This window comes from Atractosteus spatula, chromosome 16 (assembly GCF_055471065.1).
Source record: "Atractosteus spatula isolate fAtrSpa1 chromosome 16, fAtrSpa1.hap1, whole genome shotgun sequence".
Lineage (NCBI taxonomy): Eukaryota > Metazoa > Chordata > Actinopteri > Semionotiformes > Lepisosteidae > Atractosteus > Atractosteus spatula.
In genome coordinates this window covers 16,689,785-16,713,802 of record NC_142721.1, presented here as the reverse complement: position 1 = coordinate 16,713,802, position 24,018 = coordinate 16,689,785, and the positions used below count along the sequence as shown (strand labels likewise).

The 24,018-nt window shown below is 46.9% G+C and overlaps 1 protein-coding gene across 6 annotated transcripts; it reads left to right on the top strand.

Annotated features, from left to right (window-relative positions):
* Positions 1-236: 236 nt before the first annotated feature.
* Positions 237-22,715, top strand: LOC148819691 (uncharacterized). Of its 6 annotated transcripts, none has more exons than XM_088934539.1 (22): positions 247-276; positions 3,655-3,739; positions 5,344-5,463; positions 6,352-6,696; positions 7,995-8,342; positions 8,894-8,995; positions 9,947-10,042; positions 10,122-10,214; positions 11,000-11,074; positions 11,767-11,880; positions 13,586-13,627; positions 14,431-14,475; positions 16,467-16,547; positions 17,198-17,287; positions 17,938-18,030; positions 18,294-18,377; positions 18,653-18,745; positions 19,360-19,458; positions 19,878-19,896; positions 20,234-20,291; positions 21,430-21,499; positions 22,091-22,715. In XM_088934539.1, the coding sequence occupies exons 3-22, from the start codon at positions 5,403-5,405 to the stop codon at positions 22,096-22,098; spliced, it is 2,016 nt and encodes a 671-aa protein (XP_088790665.1). In that variant the 5' UTR covers positions 247-276; positions 3,655-3,739; positions 5,344-5,402; the 3' UTR covers positions 22,099-22,715. The 6 variants fall into 6 exon arrangements, with proteins under 6 accessions (XP_088790664.1, XP_088790665.1, XP_088790667.1 ...); XM_088934537.1 differs by lacking the exon at positions 22,091-22,715 and adding an exon at positions 3,427-3,532 and having other exon boundaries at positions 256-276; positions 21,430-22,084; XM_088934542.1 differs by lacking the exon at positions 22,091-22,715 and having other exon boundaries at positions 261-276; positions 21,430-22,084.
* The last annotated feature ends 1,303 nt before the right edge of the window (positions 22,716-24,018 follow it).

Here is a 24,018-nt window from a genome sequence, read left to right as displayed (position 1 = left end):
GCTCTGAGTGGAGTGTCCAGAAATGTGCTACTGTATATTAGTATAAGGAGTTTATTATTATTATTATTTTATAACCCAGCTGAAAGCCGGATTCGCGCTGTGCTGGGTCTCCAGTGTGTTCGCTATCCCGCTCGCTGACTCTGCTGGACTCGGACCGGGACTCTCTCTGCCTGCTGGGCCGCAACGGAGCAGCTCAGAACAGCGCAGAGCGAAACTGAAAGCAGACCTGTGCGCGTTCACGGGGCGCAGCCCAGTTCAGCGCCTGGAGCCGGAGGGGTGAGTAAGACTCGTCCTCGGTTAGTTTATATACATTTACTGCTCATATAGTGTGTATAAATGTCACTGTAGTCTGCCGCTGTTAGTTTAATACCTGTTATACAGAATATTTAATGAACTGAGTCGAGTGCGCGCTGTATTTACAAGTTGAAGAGCGGTGACTCACCGAGACATGTGGCCGAAAGGACGGTGAATATACACCACAGGAATCAGGTCAGGGCTCCACTCAGGGGCTGTGAGGTTTCACACACTTGAGCTCGACGCTGTTATGAAGGACCTCAGCGTCAGGCAGCTGAAGGGTTTCAAAAAAGACCTGGAAACAGCAGGAGTTTGAGCTTTCGAGGGAAAACGCTCTTCTTTTGGCACAATGTCAGCGAATGTCGGAGCTGCTGAAGTCCCTCCAGCGCCCGTATCAGAGCAGCTGGAAAATCCCCAGGACTCTCGGGAATGTGACACGTTTCAACCCAACACTTCGGAATCTCCCGGCATCTTGTTTTATACTTTATATTTTCCCCGGTGATGATTTAATCAACACCGTCAGAGTAGTAATTTTATTTAAAAAATGTGGGATTTCCACTCGAGTGCTCTGAGCGGCGCGTCATCTGATTGTAAAGCGCAGGAACATTAATATCACTGTTCACCGCTTTCCACACCATCACTGAGGGATCAGGGAGAAAACTCGGGATTATTGTTAATAGATTATTGTCAGTATTAGTACAAGCAGCTGTCGGTTACATCGTGCGTCATAAAATAGAAACAGAACTAAATGAGAGAACACTTTTACAGAGCATGCTTTAATATCATTTCTATCATTAATAATACTGCTATTATGGATCATAACTTTGTAAACCAGAGCATTTTTAGAGTTCCCAATAATTCATAAACAGTATCTAATTAATGCTGTCTTGTTGATGTAATAACCCCGCCCTCTCTGAGCCTGGCTGCGCGTTCACGGTACAGAGTCGCGGTCACACGCACAGGAGCAGACTATTATTATTTTTTTTATTGTAACAACAAAATATCTGCAATTCACATTTTTTTATATTGAAAGGAAGACCAGGTAGAGAGCACAGGAGTTCTCAGCACGGATTGGCTTGATCCACTTGTGTGTGTGGTTTCCTATAGAGATTGTTGTGAACACTTGATCTCTCTGTCCTGTATCTGAAGACCCAGAACCATCAGTTTGTAATATGAGCAGCCATAACCTGTGTGACCAGTGGGAACAGAAATGGGCTGAATTTCCAATTCCAAATCCCAAACCAGTGTAATAGAGCTACAGTATCGCCTCAGTTGTACTCAGTTCTAAATACCCTTTGAAAATATTTACCCAAACCAAAGAAGTCAACAGTCTGAAAAAGGAATGTTCAATTGTATCAAAGGCCCTACTGTATAAAAATCAATCAGTAAAAGAAAACCGTCCTCTTCATGAAGTTCCTCTTCCTTTACTCTGTGGGAGTTTGCAGCTTCCTGACTTCTGACAGCTGCTGATCTTATCTTCCACCTCATAAATTCCCAATTCTGACTATAAAACTTTGAGTTTAATTCCAGTCCTTATAATATTCTCAATTTGTAAGCTATAACTAGAGATTCTAGGGTCATTATTATTATTAAATGGCTTTATGATCAGTCAGTACTGATGGTTCAATAGAGACCTTGTTCAAGAGCGAGAGTTCCCATGAATTGCGCTGTGAAGCAGCCCTTCCTGCTCACTAGTCTCTGTAATGTCTGATGTAATGTGTTTGCCAGCAGCCATATCTCCCTGCAGCTCAGCAGGTGTGAGCCTGGTCAGTACCTGGAAGGGAGACTCCTGGGAAAGCTAAGGCTGCTGCTGGAAGAGGTGTTAGTGGGGCCAGTAGGGGGCGCTCACCCTGCGGTCTGTGTGGGTCCTGATGCCTCAGTATAGTGACAGGGACACTATACTGTAAACAGGTGCCGTCCTTCAGATGAGGTGTAAAATTGAGGTCCTGACTCTGTGGTCATTAATAATCCCAGGGTGACTTTCGAGTCAGAAGAGTAGGGGTGTAACCCCGGTGTCCTGGCCAAATTTCCCCCTGGCCTTTACCAATCATGGCCTCCTAATAACCTCCATCTCTGAACTGGCTTCATCACTCTGCTCTCCTCCCCACTGAGAGCTGGTGTGTGTGAGAGGACTGGAGCATCATCCAGGGGGGGCTGCACACTGGTGGGGGTGGAGGGGATCCCCATGACCTGTGAAGCGCTGTGAGTGGAGTGTCCAGAAAAGCCCTATACAAGTGTAAGGAGGTATTATTATTAATCACAGTTACGAGTGAATAAGTGCAGGTTGTGCAGGAGACGTTGCCCCACAGAGATGTTCCAACATGATCTGCAGGCAGAGTGAACAAGTACATACTATGTGTTGTTGAGAGCGAGAGCACTATTTCTGCTGGATTAAAGAGCTGTTTTCACAAGCCTGCTGGTTTACAGTGTAACAGGGTTTCACCTCACAGGACGTTTTCTTGCCTCGTTTTGAATCACTGAACATGGCGCTGCGCCCACCAGGATATTTAATCTGTTTTGAGATGTGAATTGGAGGTTTTACAAGTTACTGTGTACATTTTATTTTCACTGTGGTTTGAAATGCCCTCATCAGTACTGATTCTTTCTAACCCTGAAATTTGAAAATACTGTTGCAGTTCCCTTTTTACCAAAAACAGTTCTAGACTGTTAGATCTGTCTATATTACACCATATGAACTCCTTTAGTCCTGGATGTTCAGATCTCCTTGCAGTAAGTCAATGATTCCTAGACATAACCTATACAGCCCTGAGCCTGAGGGCTGATCTAATAGGGACAGGGAATCTGTCTATCATGGCATCAAAAACTGTATTAAAATCTCCTCCAAGAATGATTTCAATATCCTGAAACGTTCAAAGTACCTCTTGCAGCCCCAGCAGGAGGATTACTCTCAGACATCACTGCCCCATTGATCTTCCAGAAGTTCAAGTCAAAAGAAAATGTTCTAAAAAATAAGAATCTGGACTAAATCCCTTGCACAACAAAACAACCATAAAAAAATAAGAAATAAGATGTAAAAGAGCTAACAGGCACTTATATCTTTTACAGAAATCTTATGTTGTGGATTGTAAACACCACAAGAACAGTCCCTCCTTTATTCCCGTTTCACTTCAGTTTCACTTCACCATCGGTGAACCTCGACTCCGCAGTTTCCTCACCGCCACCTCCCCTGAGCTCAGCTCCTCTGGACCGCAGGCGCTCCGGCTCCAGAAACTCACAGGTCTTGCCTCCTTTCCAAAGCGGATCACAAGTAGATGTGCTGGTGACTGAATGATCGCTGTTCCCTTGGTCCCAACCTGAGGACAAGATTCACATCAGCCTTAAATCTGTTCTTGTGTTCAGGAACGACAGCTCCTCAGATATCAGTCACTGTGTTGTTTCATCTTCTCCTCATCCTCCTCTGCAGCCTCAGGACCCAGCTCTGACGGTAACTTTCCACCTTATTTATCTTCTGCTCCAGTTAATTTAGTGTTTGTTCTTGGTCAATGTATCCATTGCTTTCACATCAGATTGGAAGTCCTTTACCTCATTAAGTGTGGATGTTTCAAATGTGTCGATGCCGATGCAGTTCTTTCTAACCCTGTCCTCCAGATGATCTGCTCTCCCGAGAATTTTCCTGGAGAGGAGAACCACAGTGTTATTCTGCAGCTCAAGCAGGGACGGCTCCTCTTTCATGGTCTTGATCTGAGGATTTGCAGGAGTATCAGGGTCGGAGCTGATATTGGGTAGCTGCTCCAGCTGTGGTTGACTTGAGCTCAGTTTGCAGTCGAGGAGGTGTGAGCTCAGGATCAGGCTCAGACTCTGACTCTGACTCCAGGAGCTTCAGGATCGGAGTTGATATCAGCTGTGGTTGGCTTGAGCTCAGTTTGCTGCCAAGGGAGTATGAGAGGTGTAAGTCAGGGGACTTCATGGGACTTATGGAGTATGAGAATCAGAGGTGATATCAGCTATGGTTGACTTGAGCTCAGTTGACGGTCAAGGGAGTATAACCCCTGACTCACAGCTCCACAGTTCGTACCTGCTACAAAGTGCTACAAAGTGTTTCTGTCCTCCTGATGGCCGCTGTGTTTTAGAAGGATGCTTCTCTTTTCTCTTGTTTATACCAGAGGTTGGATGGGTGATGGTATCCGTGCGGAAGCAGTGAGTTATCTACAGGAGGCTTTTTCAAGTAATGCTAAATCAGCAAATTTGCCAAGTTGGGCTTATTTATTTTGGGAAATAGTTGAAGTAAAACACTCAGAGAAATAACAAACAAGAGCTGGTATACCAAGGCATACGGTTCTAAACAGAAATTTTCTACATCAAGATTTTGGGAAATAAGACCCCCAGATTTTTCGGACCTACAAAAACAGGTCTCAGCTGGCCGCCATCTTGCTGAATCTCCTCAGAGGAGCCTCCTTCTGGCCAACAGCTCAAACTCCTCTGCGCCTGTGAAGCTCCAGGTCACAGGGGGGGTACAGGCTGTGCCCCAGATCTCTGACTAAGCCCTAAGCCCTTCCCCAGGACCACACTTCTGTGACGTAGAGCAGGTGTGCACTTGAGGTGCACGAGCACAAGAGGTGCACTGTTATAAAAAGGTAATGAGACACTCTCTCGTGAGGCCACACGCTGGCTACGGATCAGGGTCAGAACGCTTTCTGTTCTTGCTGCTTTTGCGATGCTTCTTTTCCAGTAGCTCTGTGCATTCCAGCCAAGAATGCTGTTAAGAGTTTTTTGTTCTCCACTCATAGATTGATGAAATGGAATGTCACCTCATCTGCACACATAGTGTGGAGTGACACATCGTGTTCATGCATGTTGGTCAGGCCCAACTCAAAACGGGCAAAGTCAACTCAATAAGGAAAACTTGGCAATACCAGAGAAGCTCTCACAGAAAAGGCTTTAACTTAGGTTGATAACAGAGTTCAATCAGACTGACTGGAATCAGGACATGTAAACACTCCCAGCTACCCAGAGGCTGCTGTACTTTCTAAATCATATCACAGTAATTATCACCCTATACTAACATGAGCTGGTATGTTGTAAATCCAGCTCTGCAGAAACCTCTTGACTCTGCGGCAGTGCTGTCGAACCCGGGACCCTCAGGAGAGATGAGGACACTGATGGTGCTGGGACTCCTGGCCGCTGTGTGGAGAGGACTGGGCACTGAAGGTACAGACCCTGTTTCTTTCAGAACAGTACTTGCAGCATTAAAACATCTTTCATCCCCGAGCTCTCTATACACATCTTTATACACACTTCCTCCCCCTGCACACAGCCCAGGGGAGCAGAGAGAAACTGGCTCTGTGGTTGAATTAGGGGGATCAGCAGTGTGGGCACCCCTCCTCTCACACACAGCCCTGGGGTCTCTAGTGACCCAGCAGTCAGGAGTCAGTTTACTGTGCAGACTGTACAGCCCAGAGTCAGGACAGCAGTGTGAGCACCCCTCCTCTCTCACACAGCCCTGGGGTCTCTAGTGACCCAGCAGTCAGGAGTCAGTTTACTGTCCAGACTGTACAGCCCAGAGTCAGGACAGCAGTGTGAGCACCCCTCCTCTCACACACAGCCCTGGGGTCTCTAGTGACCCAGCAGTCAGGAGTCAGTTTACTGTCCAGACTGTACAGCCCAGAGTCAGGACAGCAGTGTGGGCACCCCTCCTCTCACACACAGCCCTGGGGTCTCTAGTGACCCAGCAGTCAGGAGTCAGTTTACTGTCCAGACTGTACAGCCTAGAGTCAGGATAGCAGATGGCAGTGAAGAGCTGAGTCTTCGCTTTCCACAGTTACAAGCAGTGTTGCTGGTTTGGAAGGAGGACTGGACAGAGGCTTGGACAGGTTTGGATGGAGGCCTGGACAGGGGACTGGACAGAGGTTTTTCACCAGAGGATTGGACAGGGGGCTGACAGAGGTTTGGATGGGGTACAGGACAGGGGACTGGACAGGTCGAGTGTTTTATCCACTGATGAACGACACACTCGCTGTTGGTTTGTCCCCCTCAGTATATGGGGGGCAGGAAGTTTAAGGATGTGAATTGTTCTTTTTGTCTAATCTGTGGCCCCAGGTTTCTCTGTGCAGGGCCCCAAGGAGCCACTAGTGGCCAGGCCTGGGGGCGAGGTGCTGCTGCCCTGCTCTGTGGACAGCGCTGTCCCCCTGCAGGAGCTAGAGGTGGAGTGGCTGAGGACAGATCCAGACACCCTGGTGCTCCTGTTCTCCGAGGGAGAGAGCAGGCCGGAGTCCCAGCACCAGAGCTACCGGGGACGAGCGGAGCTCTTCCCTCAGGAGATTCCCAGAGGAAACTTCTCTCTGATGCTGGCCAACGTCACGGCTGAAGACTCAGGGGTGTACAGGTGTGCCGTCCACACGGCGCAGGGCTCCGGTGAGACCACAGTGGAGCTGAAGGAACAGGGTGAGCTGGGAACACAGAGACATCATCCTCTCTGGAAAACAGGAAGTCGAGTTATTATAAAGAACACAGAGATACAGAAGTGAAACTGCGCTCTGTGATAAACTGACCACAGAGGAAGGGCGGTGGGCTTTATTGCCACAGCTCTGTAGCTGACTGCCCTCCAAACTTCACTCTCACCACCCCTTGTAGAAGCTCTGTATATAGAATGTGGGATTAACCAATAATCAAACTAATTGACTAATGATCACCCAGTGTGTCTATTTACAGTGACAGGGAACTTATTGTTATAACAGTCCTCTGAAGGAGTGGCGTACCACAAGGATCAGTATTGGGACCACCAAGCTTCCTCAGTGATAACAGGGATCCGTATAGATTCTGTTACAGTTAGTAAACTAGAGCGCCCAGGTGGTACTGTACCTCAGCAGGAGGAAATACGTTGCAAGTGCTAAGCCAGAATACTGTTTGAGGTTTTAAAGGAAACCACACATGTACCTGATCTTCAAAGTTTCACCAGTTTATCTCTTGGAGAAAACACTCATTAACTCATTAAAGGTTTTACATGTTTTACACTAGAAGCTGCAAAGAAAATTGCAAGAAGATCTGGAAAGAATTCACCTGACAAACAATAATTGAATGTAGACCAGAGCTGCGTGCTCACAGCAACACAATACAGCTAGATACTGTGTAAGATGGGAAAGCTCTGTGTTGCTCTTTAACCTGCCATTGTGCTGGAAAACCACTTACACACATGAATTTGTGCTCATGTCTACCTGCATCAACTGCTCGGCTGGACTGTGTGCTGCCTCTTCTGCGCCCCTGTCTGGTGGAGAGTGTTTCCTGTTGACGGCAGTGTTTGCACTGTAGTAAAACTGAGTGCAGGATCACCTCTCTGCACATGTGTGCATAGTCACACCAGACACAGAAACCTCCTCTGTTTGTCCACTCTTCCAGTTTCTAACAGGGACCTGGAGCCTATCCCAGCAAGTAACTGGTGCAAGACGGGGTACACCCTGGACAGGACACCAGTCCATTACAGGGCATAAACGGGCAGAAACACACACACTCACACCAGGACCAATTTTCCCAGAAGCCAATAACCCTACCAGGATGTCTTTGAATTGTGAGAGGAAACCAGAGCACCCAGAGGAAATCCTCCTGATCATGGGGAGAACATGCAAACTCCACCCAGACAGCTCCCCAGGTCTGGAGTTGAGCCCAGGTCCCCAGCAATGCTGACTGTTGCACTGCTGCGCCTCTCTTAACCTCTTGTGATCGAGTTTATTGGTTTTGTGTTTCAGAGCGTCTAGTTGTGACTGGAGCTGATCGTGCTGTTGTGTCCTACCCTGGAGGGGAGGTGGTGCTGAGCTGCTCTGTGGACACAAATGTCCCCCTGCAGGAGCTGGAGGTGGAGTGGGTGAGGACAGATCCAGACACCCTGGTGCTCCTGTTTTCCGAGGGGGAGAGCCGGCCGGAGTCCCAGCACCAGAGCTACCGGGGCCGAGCGGAGCTCTTCCCTCAGGAGATTCCCAGAGGAAACTTCTCTCTGCGGCTGAAGGACGTCAGGACTGAAGACAAGGGGGAGTACATGTGCAGAGTCCACACGGACTTGGGTTCCGCAAACACGACAGCAGAGCTGGAACAGCTGAGTAAGTGAGAAGTCACTTGAAAGTGAGAACAACACCCTGAGTGAACTGCCCTGCTAGTACTGCCCTGGTGTCTGTTCCCCCTGCTCATCAGCAGCATGAAAGGCTGATTCAGACTGGTGAACTGATTACAGTTACTAGCTGATATACCAGCTAAAATATAAAGAGAGGCAGCTTCATAAAGCTGCTTATTCCTGGAGAGGCAAACTGTTTAAGTTCCAAAAGCAGTTAATTTGTGTTATATTCGTCACATGGGTTAATAAAGTCTGTAGGATAACATGACTGTGATATTATTGAAGTGGTTGTGCTGGAGACTCAGCCCTGTGTGTGTGGCACTAAGCTGAAGCCGAGTGTCGTGATGTTTCTCTCAGCACTCATGTCAGCCCCACTCCTGACTCCACACTCTGACAGCTCTTCCACAGCCATGGAGACACAGCATTGCCCTTGCAGGCCTGTGCTGTAGACTCTCCTGTCTTTTTAACTCCTGTGGTAACTGGGTGAACTGGCCCAGCGCGGCCTCACTCCTGCTGACTGCTCTCCTCTGCTCTTCCCAGGGTTTTCCACAGCTCACATCTGGATCCTGCTTCTGGCTCTTTCTGCACTGGGAGTCGTGATCCTGACCAGCGTGCCAACATGCCAGTTCTTGCTTAAGAAACGTGAGTTCAGCTTTTACCTAATTTCATGCTGTAATTCTAAATCTGCAACATCATATGTTGCCTGTGCTTAAAATCCTCACCAGAGCTGAAAGAAACTTTTGACTCTGATTGCTATTGTGTTGCCCTGAGACCCTCAGTCAGCCTCCTGCTCAGCCACAGTTGAGGTTTAACTGTACTGGGTTGTCTTCAGTGCTGCATCGCCCTCTGGTGTTCTCTTATTGTAACTGCACCTCTGGCACTGAGACATATCTCTGCTCCCAAAGAGGCACCTGTCTGATAGAGGCTGGAACCAAATCAACCCAGAAGCACAAAAAGCAACAAGAACTCCCTCTGCATAACTTATTAAAATCAAACCAGAGAGTTTCAAGACCCACTCATAAAGGAATTTTAAACTCAGATTGTCAGGCAGGTGTGCTTGTGTCTGTGGTACTGAAGTTTTCCCTGGAAGTCTGAAGAAGCCAGGCAGGTGCACTAAATAATTAATTTCAAGTCTTTCTGCCACTGCAGTTTGTGCTTCTGTAGACCTGTTAATCAGCACAATGCTTAATTTAATTGTCTGTGTTTATTTGTCAATCTTAATGACATTTAAAGTGTAAAATTGTCTGCAGTAATAAGGACTATGAGCAGAAGCAGCACAACTGGCTCAGAAGAAACCCGCAGACAGAGGGAACCTGCTCTTATTCCCAGTAGGCAGCTGACGTCATGTCCCAGCATGCACTTTGCAGATTGAAACAGCTTTATTCATACCAGTGTGGTGAACACCGAGCTGCAGGCACATCTTCTGCATCCGAATTGATTATCCTGTGGAATGTCCCTTTATCCAGTGGGCTGATGACATGAACCCCTTAATATATTATATTAATTAATTCCACAGGATATTATACATTTTCACGTTATACTTGTAAGTTTTTCCCACTAACTGTCTAAAACCCTTCCTGTCTCCTGTCCCAGGTGAGACCAGGAGGGGGTGGCGCTGCTGTCTGGTGAACTGTGTCACTCCTGGGCTCCTCTTGTCTGTAGCCTTTATCCTGTGGGGCCAGACTGAAGGTGGGTGAGTCTGTCAGGTCCTTATCCACGCTGTGATCTTGGGCTCTTCCCTGTTCTGAGAGCTCTGTGTGTTTTGAAGGTTTTCTCCAGGAGTCTGTCACCTGCGCCACTGTCAGTGTACTGAGGATCCTGCTGGTGTCAATGATGGCCCCCTATTCACACAGGTATCCAGGTGAGAGCAGAGCAGGTGATCTGGGACATGAGACTGAGTTCTCACATGTGTTACTGGTGGATCGAGAGCCATTGGGAGGTAAACTCTTCAGCCCACTTGAAAGAGCTCCTGATCTCCAGTCCACAGTCTTCAGATGTCATTAACTCTGGTCCCTGTGTTTGATGGGTAGTGTCGGCACCCTGTGCTGTGTGAGATCTTGAGCGCAGTGTTCAGAGATGAAGAAATCTATAGATGCCCAACACCTTGAGGAGAGCTGTTCTTCCTGAGTAATGGCACTCTCAGGACACAGAGCTGAGTCTCTATCCCCCAAGTCCAGAAAGTCCCCCTTCTCTCTGGATACACTGTCTTGTACTTCAACCCCCAGTCTCCTGTGCCCAGCTGAACAACCCCTTCTGCTGCTGGAAAGTTGAAGTAATTAGTGTTGACAGCACAGCCATTGAAATCCCATGTCAGGAATCCTGGTGCCGAGTGTGTGATTGAAGACACACATTCCCTCTTCTTTAACAGCACCAGTGAAATATAAGTGCTGTGCAATACTGGATTGATAATGGTCCTTCTATTCCACTCATCAGAGAGGTCAGATAGATCAGTCAGTGACCAGTGCTGAACCTGCTGTCCCTGACTGCACCGACAGCTGGTTCCTCTTGGCTCTGTGCTCCAGGAGGGAAAGTCTGTTCCCAGTCTGGGGGGATGAAGGAGTCCAGCAGGTGCAGTGCAGGCCCCTTCAGAAAGTCATGCTTCAGTATTGCTGAGAATCGCTGCTAGTAAAAACTTCTCTTTTTCAGACACCCTTCGCAAGCTTCTGAAGCACTTCTGTGTTCCGTTTGTGTTGGGTGTTGTTTTAGCAGAAACTTGTTCCGGTAAGTAAGAGGGACGTTTAGAGGGATTTGAGTGACTGAATGTGTCTTTTTGGAAGTTCTTAACTGACTTACAGTATAGTTCTCATGAGGAATAACGACAAGACAGTTTCACCCAGCAGTGCTAAATCACAATCATTACCCATGTTAGCTGCAGTATATATACAGTACATAACTTGCACAAACACGTTTCCTGAATCTCTCCCCACCCCATCTCCACCTGTGCAGCTGCCCCTTGGTTGAGTCGTCTCCCAGTGCTGTGGTCAGGGGGCTCCCCATAACCAAGGGGTCTTATACTTAAATTCGCACAGCTTCTGACACTTGGAAATCAGTATGTTAGTGAACAACAGTTTGGTATCATAGAGAAGCACAGAATCACAGCGCAGTTCAGTGAAGAACTGGAAGAGGTTTATTTACATGCATATTTACATATTTACATATTTAATGTAAATATAATTTACATTATATTTAGGGTTAGTGAAATGAATTATGATTTTAATTTTTTCTCAGATTTTAGTTCTTACAGTATTTGTTTTCAAAACTTCAGAGTCTTTACAAAGCATACACTTTAGTGTAACGATAGCAATCTGGTCATTATTAAGCTAATGATGTAATACCAGTTTCTAAACGCTTTGTTTAATTATGACACCTAGATTCTAAATGTTTCTTTCTGTTCCTTTTGCCTTATTATCCAGTTGCTCTCACCGTGTTTTTTAAAACTAGAGCACCAAATAAACAATACAAAACACTTGTCTGGAGTTTGTGTGGGTGCTCTTTGTTGGCATTTCTCACTGGGATCTCTATCAAAGGTAAGGATGCTTTTTTCAACTCCTTTGTGATTTCACACCAAACATTTTTTTAGACTTTGCTTAATGTGTTTTTACATGTCTAGTAACAACAAAATCAATGTCTTCCATAGGCCTGTGATGAACAAACACCCTGTTTCTCCTCTTTTAGAGATTCTTCCTGGTGACCTTTCACAGGGTCAGCTTTTAAGAATGTAAATCACCAAAGATCATTGTGATATACAGATGCAGCCATTCGAAGTGCGCGGCACAGACACGTACCGGGGGTAATTGGCTCGTTATCGTGCATTGTGACGCGCGATGACGTGCAATACCGCGGTACGTGATTGGTTGACCGACAGGGGCACTCGTGGTGCGTTGGTCAGTCGTAGAAAGATTTAAATGTCTTTACTGTGCCCGTTTTAGTATTGAATATTTATATGGAATTTTACCACTGAAGGGAAATCTTAGTAGCTGAGCATAAAAAGAATAGCAGCATAATGCATGTGAAGGCCATAAAGGATATTAATTTTGGAACATAAACATACAGTATTACAGTATATGGCTGGTCTCGGTACTTTAAAGAAAAAATACACTCCAGTATTCCATTTCTCCCTAAACATTTTAAGCATCAAAGTCTTTAACAAGTGAAATAACGTGTATAAAAAGTGGTAGTTTTAAGCTTTTCTGCAAATATAATATGGAATCGCGTATCTAAAGAAATTATTAACGATATAATTATATTCATATACTGCAACACAATAGAACACGCTGTACAATGTCTGTTGATACTGTATGTGTAGTTTCACCACTCCTCATGTGACCTTGTGGGTGGTACTGTGGTGCCACGACTTTTCTTTTAACAAACATTTCTTTAAAAAAATAAAATACCTGATGTGCTGATGTTCCATGATGTGCTGGAAGTTGAGTGGCTTGAAGGAGTCTGCCTGCTCATCCTTATTGTGCCAAGTGTGTGCCCTCAGTGTCATACCCACTCTCGTGAAATTGCTGCTGCACGCACCCGAAACACCACAGCAATTAACAGAGCCCCTTCTCAATTGCCCTGATCATCAGAGACCATAGTGACTCCATAGTGACTAGATCTGTACACCTGCGTGTAGTTAGATCCTTTGCGTGTCTGTTATCATCACTGTATTTAAGTCGAGACTCAGCAGTGCCTCTCCGCTCAGTCTTAGTGCTTGTTTCTCTGACTTTGCTTCTCGGATTACCCCTGTACTTGGATATAATCTGTGTTTTGATTCCTGCTTGCTTCCCTGCTTCGTGTCTGGATGTGCTTGTGGTGCCTCTGCAATGTATCTTTTTGACTTGAACTTGGTTTGTTTTTACTGCGGCTGATTATTTGCTGCACAGCCCTGCCTGTCTGCTTCCCCTGTCAGCTGCCTGTCTCCACCTGTGCCTGAATTCACTGATCACTGCACTCAGTCTGGTAAGAGCAGTGTACTCACACTCACGCACTAGCACACTCACAAACACAATCACACACTCATGCTCTAGCACGCTCACAAACACAGTCACACCCTGTAGCACTCACAAACACATGCACTCACGCACTAGCACACTCACAAACCAGGAGGCTGCCCACTGACCAAGCAGGTCAACCTGTCTCACCAAGAATTCCAGGCATTTACAAGGCATTCAGTTCTAGATGCTGTGGTTCCTAGTGAAATGGTCTTACTTTAAATTTAAGAATCACATTCCTGTTTTGCAGCTTGGAGGACGTTTTCTAAGAATCCCTGTCAGGGATGCCCTGGTGAGTTCACTGCTCTTTTCTCCACCTGTGGACAGAAGTGTGTCTTGTCCAGGTGGGGTCACAGGCTTGCAGACAGCAGAGCCCCTAGGGAGGTTCATGGGGACATTTCTCCCATTCAGATGGTACCCAGTACACACATGCAGTGCCTAACGTATTGGGATTTATGTAGAAGAAAATATTTCAGTAGTTATTGGAGAGCACTTCATTGTACAGTATCACAGTGACCCAGAGCACACAGGCAGATCAGAGCAGAAGACTCTTGGACTGAACAAGACTGAAATCCAGTAGATCCTGAAGTCTCCCACCCCAGAAAACAGCAAGAACTGCAAGCAGCTGCAGCAGAGGCTGGCAGAGCAGCTCAGTGATCACATACAGAGCTGGGGTAGCTCATGGGTCACAGACCTCATGCAGGTCTTGTCTCAGAGGGATCTGCAGACACACTCTGACACTGACTTCATGAAGGTGCCCCAGTACACATGGTCACAAGAAACCACTGGGTTGAGTACAGAGTATGTTTGTGTTCTAATATGTTCAAAGGTTAGAAGGGAATTACTGAAGAATAAAACACATTACATTGTACTTATAATTCATCTTAATCTCATGGACATCAATAATAATCTCTTGATTGAGAACCAAAGTAACAGTTATGACCTTGATGTCCCACTGTAGTTGTTGTATGAGACTGTGATTGTCTAACAAGCTACGAGGACAAAATCACTAGTAGAGTATAAGCACACATTTAGAACCCAGAATCTATATTGGCTTTAGCCTCTGCAGATTCCTAATCTCTGCTCTGATTGCAGGTTGTATAGCAAGGAGTGCCTGTTGTCAACACCTCCTGCGATCAGGTAAGTTATACTGCTCTCCTACCCCTCCTGGCTCAGTCACTGGACTGCAGTGTTCCAGCACAGTGTGGAAAATACAGCCTTACATTCCAGTGGGCAGGCCTGTGCTGTCTGTCTGAGTCCAGGTTCACTGTAGGAGTAAAGGTGAGGTTAATCACCCCAAGAGCTGCCCAGATCCATCACTGGGGGTTTGTCTGTCCCAGTACTCAAGAGCCTCCTCGCTCAGTTGTGGAATTCCTGACGATCACCTGACCTACCTTATGGATTGATCCTGAAAGGCAGTGGTGTCTTCATGGTAGTGGCCCAGGAGAAGACAGTCTCTGTCCTGAAGACCTTCTGCACTGGTCTTCACCTTCACTGTTTCTCCCTCCTGCTGAGTGTCTGGACAGCACAGGCAGTGAAGCCCTGAAGGAGGTTTCTTCCCTGGGCCCTGAGGAGAGGAGCCAGTCTGCTCCCAGCTCCAGGGACACAGGGACACTGACACAGTGAAGCCCTGAAGGAGGTTTCTTCCCTGGGCCCTGAGGAGAGGAGCCAGTCTGCCCCCAGCTCCAGGGACACAGGGACACTGACACAGTGATACAGCAGGCTGGGGGTCTGTGGATCTGCAGGAGGGAGACCAGAGAAAAATGAGAAACTCGCTTTAAAAACCACCAGAGTGAATCAGTAAGTAGCTGCTTGTGTCTCACTGCCGGAAGTATGAGGAATAAGATATGAGAACAGGAGTCAATGTGATATGACTGGAAACACAGTGAACAGAGACCAGTGGAGATGAATACAGCTCTCTGCATACAGTACATCAGTGATCACTGCACAGCTCAGAGGACAACTGGAACTCCTCAGAGACACCCTCATCCCTCATCACAGTGTCCTGAACACCGCAAAAACACTTCTCCACAACTGGCACAGCGATGCAAGAATGTGGCTTTCTCTGGTGGAGCAGGGCTCAGTTGTGTAATACTGGAGACACAGGAAGTGTTTTGTTGATGCCTGTGTTGTAGCAGCCATGAGATGGACCTTTCATTGTTCTGAGTGTCACCAGCTCTTAGGGTCACTGAGTGATTACTGCTACAGTAATTATAATGAAGGACGAGTGAGTGGTGGAGATATCAGAGCCTTTTGGTTTGGTTGGTTTTCATTCCTAATAAACTCATCTATTTAACTTATCAAACAAAGCAGTTCAGATTTAAATTCATGCAGATCAACCTCACTGCTGTCTTGAATTTGGGTTGTTAAGCATTGTGTTAATTATCACATTAATAAACACTGAAGACTGTACCAATTTTTCTGAGAATCACACACAGCTGCGGTACTTTAAGAATTCACTGTGCAACCTGACAGTTTTACAAAGTAGTGCAATCCTACATCAGACTCATCAAAAATCTGAAACTCAATACTGTGGTGAAGTCCGCGGTACACCTACTGTCACCTTGTACGTTCCAGATGCCTGCATCTGTATAGGTGCCTGGTACTATACTGATGATGATGTTGAGTCATCATTAGCTGGTCAATATGGTCTTGTCTTCCAGCATAATGATAATGTCAGAAATGACACATGGAGGCTTGTCCAAGCTTTCCAGCACAGATCAGCACTCACACAGCAGGCTAACCCTTCAGCCCAGATCTGAACATAAACATGTGTAAGAGTCACTGCCAGGTCCCAGTCCAGGCAGGCAGAGCTCAGCAGCTTCGAGACGTGAGAAGAGCCCTGGTCAGGAGCCAGCGATCTGTGTGCTGCTGTCCTGGCCGGTGAGGAGGGGCTGCACAGCTGTGGTCCTGGCTGGGACGCAGTGAGGTGTGAGCTCTCCCTCTCGCTGGGGCGTGGGGAGTGCACTGGGCCTGAGCCTCTCTGGAGTCTGGAGCTGGGGGTGAAGTGACCTCAGCACCCCAGGGCTGTGGAGGAGACAGAGCAGCTCCTGTCTGTCCACGTGCTGCTGAGAGCTGACTGACTGAGACACAGATACTCTGCATGACTCCTCTCTTCTCTTTCCCTACAGCTTCCTGTTTTGGTTTGATGTTCAGTATTGGATTTATAGACGGATTCTATTTTGTTATTACTACACAAACAGATCCAATAAGTAAGTACTCCAGTAAACCTTTCACATCTGTTGATAGCTTCTATGTTTCTAATTTAGAAAGGGCTCAGGAGTGGAGGAGTAAGTGAGCTTTGTGATTGTGTTGTGAAGAGTTACAAAGGGAGGCCGATATACACTGAAGCCTGTGAGGAGTCAGTGATCCTCCTGGTCATTAGGGGCTGAGACTCCAGACCCTGTCCAGCTGGGAGATGGAGGCTCTGTAGTTGGGGTTAGATATCCAGGCTGTGATGGATCTGATCCTGTGGTGACCTGACGCCTGTGTGCTGATGGGCTCAGAGGATCACCTGTTGTGTTCAGGAATGCTGCTGATGTGTGTGTTGATCAGCATGTTATTGAGTGCTGCAGTCCTTGTGAGCTGTTGCTCTTGACTACAGTTTTCACTGGGGGTGTGCAGAAGTCTGGAGGACACTGTAAATGTCTGTGAGTGGTCATGTCCAGGAGGACAGTACTCATGATTCTGGCAAACCTGTAACTACAGAGTGTGTGACTACAGGGGTCTTTATAAATGAGTTGGTGGGGTAGTTTCCCTCCTGTGTTAATGAGATGAATACTGCAGCTGTACACCTCTGTACTTCACAAACTCGCTAAATTCACTTTATTGAAACTTGTTTTCTCTGTTTTTCATTGTGCAGAATACATAACTGGACTCGTTGTAAGTTTTGTAGCTCTGCTTGTGCTTGTGCCCTTTAAGGAGTGCTGTGGTCGCAGGGGAGCACGTGCATGTAAGTGGAGTTGTGGCTGTTGTTCACCTGCTGGGGAGGAGATAGAGTTCCTCCCAGTCAAGTCATTGCAGAGCTGCAGTCCTCTGGCACAGGGCTGCTCAGAGAGGGAGAGGGGGGAAGGCATGACACCATTCTGCATGGGCACAGCTAGAGACAGAGAACAAGCAGGAGCAGAGCTGCTCAGTGTGAATTGTCACTGTGCAGTAATTTGCCATTGAAGCCAGGACTGTAGCTCCTGGCAGAGCTCTTTCTGTATCATTTAAGGGTCATTATTCAGACTAACTGAAGTGCTCCGACTGGCATTTACATCCATAATGTAATCTTAGTCATTTCTAAAACCTCTTAATTAGACCGATATTTAATTTAAAACATAACTGTAGCACAATAGACCTTTAATGTTTATAAAGGTCAGATTCATTGATGTAGTTTTTTATGATCTGATGAAGATCATTATAACTGTGACACTCTTGTATTGAACTGTGTGTAAGTGAATCATGAGCTCTGGCTGAAACATGAATCCCAACATCCATGTAGAACGTTTGAACTAGACTGAGATCATTCATGAGAAGGGCTTTGTTTGTCTCTGTTGTGTAGTAGTGGTGTGTGTGAAACATGAATGAAAAAGTCCTAATACATTTTTCCTCTTTCAGCTTTGTGTCACAGACTTGCTCTTGTGGCTTTGCTGACAGTTCTAATCACATTCAGCTTGCTTTGGCTGAGCTTGGCTCCAGAGAGTGACGGAGGTGGGTAAGAGTGTCTGGGCTCTGGGGGTTCTGGGGTGGCTCAGCTGTGTGGACTGGGCCCTGGGCTCTGGGTGGACACTGGACATCTGTGGTCACCTCTGTCATTAGCCTGGACTCTGTGAAGGCTGAAGTACATTTGGCCAGGTGGAGTTTACAGTGTTTACAGTGAGGCTTACCTAAAATCTGTATAAATCATTTTGTATTATAAAACGACCTCACTCCACTACTGTATGTGCCTCAGTGATGATATAATTTAATTACAGGGCGACTCGGACGGATGTGTGAATCAGCATTTCTTATCATTCTGTTTGGTCTGGAAACAGTTGAACCTCTCAGCAAAATCTATGGTAAAGTATAATATATTGAGCTCTGTGCTCTGGTCACTGGTACAGTTCAGTGTGTTGAGCTCTGTGTTTTGGTCACTGGTACAGTACAGTGTGTTGAGCTCTGTGTTTTGGTCACTGGTACAGTACAGTGTGTTGAGCTCAGTGCTCTGGTCACTGGTACAGTACAGTGTGTTGAGCTCTGTGCTCTGGTCACTGGTACAGTACAGTGTGTTGAGCTCTGTAGTGTTGTGTCAGTACCTGAATCAGTTTTCTCATCTCTGCTGTCTGTGTTGCAGCCCGAGCTCAGGTGGGGCTGTACGTGCTGGGGTCCTCAGTCCTGCCTGCGGTCAGTGCCATTGCTCTCACTGCAGAGCTCATCCTCAAGGCAGGTAAGTGACCCGTCCAGCTAAAGACCCACAGGACAGGCTCCTCTGGGCTCCTGTGCTTGAACACTGCTCCTGCAGTGAAGGAGACATCAGTGTGGAACAGACATGTAGCAGATTCTACCAGCCTGTAGCTCTGAATGTATGTAGAGCAGTTTGGTGATCAATCACCCCCAAACACCTCCAATCAGTCCTCAGTCTCGGCCCCTGAGCCACAGGCTGAGTTTCCTCTGCTACTTTCTCATACTGTCTCCTCCTGACACGTCTGCAGACACTCAGACATGCAGGAGAATCATCTCAGACACAAACGCCAAATAATCCCTTGAGTCTACAGGCAGCAGGAATCCTCATTCAGACATTTAACCTTAGGTTGAGAAGTTGAGAAAGCAACCTTTAACCTTTAACTAGAGGGTATGTGTTTGTAAATGTGTGTTCTAATGAGTCTGATGAACACTAATAAAGAACTAATCAGCTTTTGCACACAGATTACCCATGATCTGTTTAGAGCTGGTATGTATTCAACAGAATTCTAATGATGTTGAAGTCCGTCTCTAAGTCTCACTGGTAAGAGGATGGTGTGATATAACAGGGGCTCATTTTAAGCTCCAATGCTGTTTCAGAAAAAGGCCGCCGCACTCTGACAGACCTGCGCTTGGTGGTCTTGCCCTGTCAGATCCTCCTCGTTGTCTGCTGGCTTGTCTTGCTGATGTATGCAGACTGTAAGTACCTCAGACATTCTGCACCAGCTACTGTCCTCTGATCACTGTGGGCTGTAGTCCACTGTCACCACCAGTTTGTTCTGAAAAGTAGAAAAGTGAGCAACACAAGTCTAACTATGCAGGAAAAGTCTGAATGTCTATTTTTTGTAACATTGAGCTTGTCCACTCTTTTCCAAAGGGAAGAGCACAGTTAATGCATCGAGTTTTATAAATATTATCATCATCATCTGCTCAGTGTATTTGACTTTGGAATGTCTGTGGTGCAGTAGAGCCCAGTGTTCACTGCCAGCTGTGCCAGCTGTGCCCAGCTGTGTGGTGAGAGTGGGGCTGTGTTGTGCTTCAGGACACACAGCTGTGGTCTGGTCCTGTATTGTTGATATCTGACATCTCACATTTTATTTCCTGCTTTGCCCCTCCAGATGAGGAGAAGAAAAACAGGTGAGTAGAGTTTCTCATAGTATAGTAAGCATTTATCTTCACTTTATAGTGTTCATAAGGCAGTGCTTTTAATTCTGAAAGTGTTATTTATCACTGTGCTGTATTTAGGTCAGTTTCCTTATCAGCAGATATTCTGTAAGAAACCTTAAAATCAGTCTGTGTAATTGTATCCAGATTAGTAACATAGCTCAGAGACTTCAGATCTGTAATAATTTAACATACAAATATAGATTTACTGACAAATATACAGATTTAATTACCAGATTATACATCTATTTGAATATATTTTAAGACCATATTAAAAGTCTTGTTACATCATGTCTCTTTTTTCCCTGAGATCACAAAATAAACCTCAAGAGCCATCAGAACAAAATACCCACAATACACACAAACAGGTAGGTGGGCCACTCCTTCAGTTCAGCTGTTCCTCAGACAGACTGGTTAGAGGGGAAACTAAGGTTTACTAAGGGAACAGTTAGGATTATCATCTTCCTGTAGTGGCTGATGTGTTTTCTGACTGATCCTGTTGTCACAGTCCAGTCCTGAGCTCAGTCCACTCTCCCCACAGTCACAGTCCAGTCCTGAGCTCAGTCAACACTCCCCACAGTCACAGTCCAGTCCTGAGCTCGGTCTACTCTCACCACAGTCACAGTCCAGTCCTGAGCTCAGTCCACTCTCCCCACAGTCACAGTCCAGTCCTGAGTTCGGTCTACTCTCCCCACAGTCACAGTCCAGTCCTGAGCTCAGTCCACTCTCCTCATGACCACAGTCCAGTCCTGAGCTCGGTCCACTCTCCCCACAGTCACAGTCCAGTCCTGAGTTCGGTCTACTCTCCCCACAGTCACAGTCCAGTCCTGAGCTCAGTCCACTCTCACCCCAGTCACAGTCCAGTCCTGAGCTCAGTCCACACTCCCCACAGTCACAGTCCAGTCCTGAGCTCAGTCCACTCTCCCCACAGTCACAGTCCAGTCCTGAGTTCGGTCTACTCTCCCCACAGTCACAGTCCAGTCCTGAGTTCGGTCTACTCTCCCCACAGTCACAGTCCAGTCCTGAGCTCGGTCCACACTCCCCACAGTCACAGTCCAGTCCTGAGCTCGGTCCACACTCCCCACAGTCACAGTCCAGTCCTGAGCTCAGTCCACTCTCCCCACAGTCACATTCCAGTCCTGAGCTTGGTCTACTCTAACCACAGTCACAGTCCAGTCCTGAGCTCAGTCCACTCTCCCCACAGTCACAGTCCAGTCCTGAGTTCGGTCTACTCTCCCCACAGTCACAGTCCAGTCCTGAGCTCGGTCCACTCTCCCCACAGTCACAGTCCAGTCCTGAGCTCGGTCCACTCTCCCCACAGTCACAGTCCAGTCCAGGTGAGGATGAGGATGCAGGCAGGAGGGGTCAGGGGTTTAGGCCCAGGTGGGGGGGGGGTGATGTGGGGGTGTCAGTCGGTTTCCATTTCCTCGGCTGCTGTGACTGATCCCAGAATCAGGGCTCATGCTGTCTCACAGGGAGCTGATGTGCCTTGTTTCTGGATTCCAGGAGGAACAGGAGCTGGAGGAACAGGAGCCGTTGTCTTCAGCTGGAGCCCATGAGTCCGCCAGCACAGCAGGTCTAGATGAAGCCTTCCCAGAATCCTGCAGGCTGTGAACCTCTCTACCTGGAAGGGTTAATCGATCATGGGGGTTGTGACTGAGGACACAGTGGGGCTGATCCCTCATGAGAAGTTTATATCAGTGGTTATTTTCTGTGAAATATCACAGCTCTTCCCCAGACAGCGCTCAGACTGTTGAGTGCTGACATGAGCCGGGCTCGAACCCGTGACCATGAGCTCAGCCTGCAGCTCTACAGGAGCTCTCTGTTCCTCTCGGCCATGTCTGATACTGCTGCTGTCTGACCTGCAGGCTGTGGGCTCACAGTCCTCAGTGTTTACTCATTCCTCACTCATGATCAGAGTCTGTGTCATGAAGAATAACTGGGATACGAGTGTGTCAGAATTGCATGGAAATAACTGCTCTACATGGGCTTGTGATTGTTACTACATTTCTGATCATATTGCTCTTTTTAGACCCTTGAGCAGTAACAGATAAATTGTGAAACTGAAAGGCGACTGCTTCGATGTCTGTTAGCATTCTTTAATTTAATCAGTAGTAACAGAGCTGTTGTGCATTTGATGATCCAGTCCCATGTGTGGTTCTTACAGGACTGTGATGTGACCACCATGAGCGATGAGGAAGTGATGTCAGCGCGTGATGTCACAGAGGAAGCCTGATCATGTGACCCCGCTGAGTGCCAGCAGGCTCTTTGACTGCAGAGATCATGTCTGCTGAAGCAGGAGCAGCTCCTCCTGGTTACTCCTGACGCACAGCTGTCTTGTCTGATGAATCTGCTTTCACTTCTGAAGCAGAACTGAGGTTCTTTGTGCTTTTCTGTGGGAAGAATCTCAGCCTGGTCTTTATGCCTGCTTGTCCTGTGCAGAGACTCTGGCTCTGTTCACACAGGGGTTCAGACTGCAGTGTCCTGCAAACCCAGTGAGAGAGCAGAAACAAAGACCAAGAACAGGACAAACCTCAGAGGAATTGTTCTCTTTCCCCTTTTAACACAGACTGGACAGTGATGCCACATGAAAGGTCATTTGAGTAATTCTGTGCTTTGTACTGAGTGAAAACACTGTCTTCACTAAAGAACTCGTTTGTTAAGATTGCAGCTCACATTATGGAACTGAAACAGCTTTTAGCTCCATAGAAATATTCACATTAATGATGTCATATTTGACAGTATGTGTAGATCTAAAATGCAAATTGTTGTAATAAAGCCATTTGAAGGTATTTGTTGCAACATTCATATCCTCCTTTACTGCTTTGTGTGGAATAGCTGGACGTTGGACACACTGGGGGTTTTCTTCAGCCTGACTCCCCTGCAGTGGTGATCAGCCTCACATTAATTATGTCATGTGTGTAAATCTAAACTGCAAGGTGTTAATTCTAAAATGTCCATCTGAAGATAACTGTTGACATGTTCAGATCTTACTTGACTGCGTTCTGTGGGATTGCTGGACGTTAGAAAAGCCAGTTGTTGTAAAATGGCTGTTTGAAGATCTTCAGATACGGCTTTACTTTACTTCCTGTGGAATTTCTCTTCAGCCTGACTCCCCTGCAGTGGTGATCAGCTGGACTGTTACCTGAAGACGTGTCACATTATATTCAGCTCCTCCTTACTGTGCCATTTCTTCAACATGGCTGGTAAAGAGCTGGACTGCAAGGTGTCATTTTCTCACCAATCTTAAAGACAAGTGACTCTGAAATGTGTCATTTCCATAGGAATGCTGTTGTCCAACTGCTGTCCACTCAACACTGTCTCCCAGTGTGCTGTCCCCTCAATAATATTTACTCAACACTGTCCCCCAGTGTGCTGTCCTCTCAATGATATTTACTCAACACTGTCTCCCAGTGTGCTGTCCTCTCAGTGATAGTTACTCAACACTGTCCCCCAGTGTTCTGTCCTCTCAGTGATAGTTACTCAACACTGTCTCCCAGTGTGCTGTCCTCTCAGTGATAGTTACTCAACACTGTCCCCCAGTGTGCTGTCCTCTCAGTGATAGTTACTCAACACTGTCCCCCAGTGTGCTGTTGGCCCTCTTGCTGTTTCCCTGCTCCAGATGAGGGAGAGACGACTCAGCAGAAACCCCTCGATCTTTCACATCCCTCCACTGGGCACCTTGATGTCTTCCCCATGCCCAGTGTGTGCAGCACGGCCCTTGTTGGTAAACTCTCGTGTGCAATGAGCCAGGACATGTCTCGATGTCTGGTCAACAGGCCAGGGTGACCAACTCATTCCCAAACACGGCCACGAGGCCACGAATTCGACACCCCTGCTCCCTGCCTTGTACCACAAGTTCCAACCCCTTTGTGTTTGTCAACATGTCCAGTGTCTCGTTCTCCAGTTTCCATTCCTTTAAAACCTTCTTTATTATGGAATATGAGTGAGGGAGGTTAAAAGCAACAGGTATTGTTAAAGGAATTTCCAGAACTCTTAATGTCTTCAGATACAAAACCACACAAAAACCGAGACATAAAAGATGCCTTCCCCCTATTGCCTACAGCTTAAGACAGATGCTTTGACACATATTCG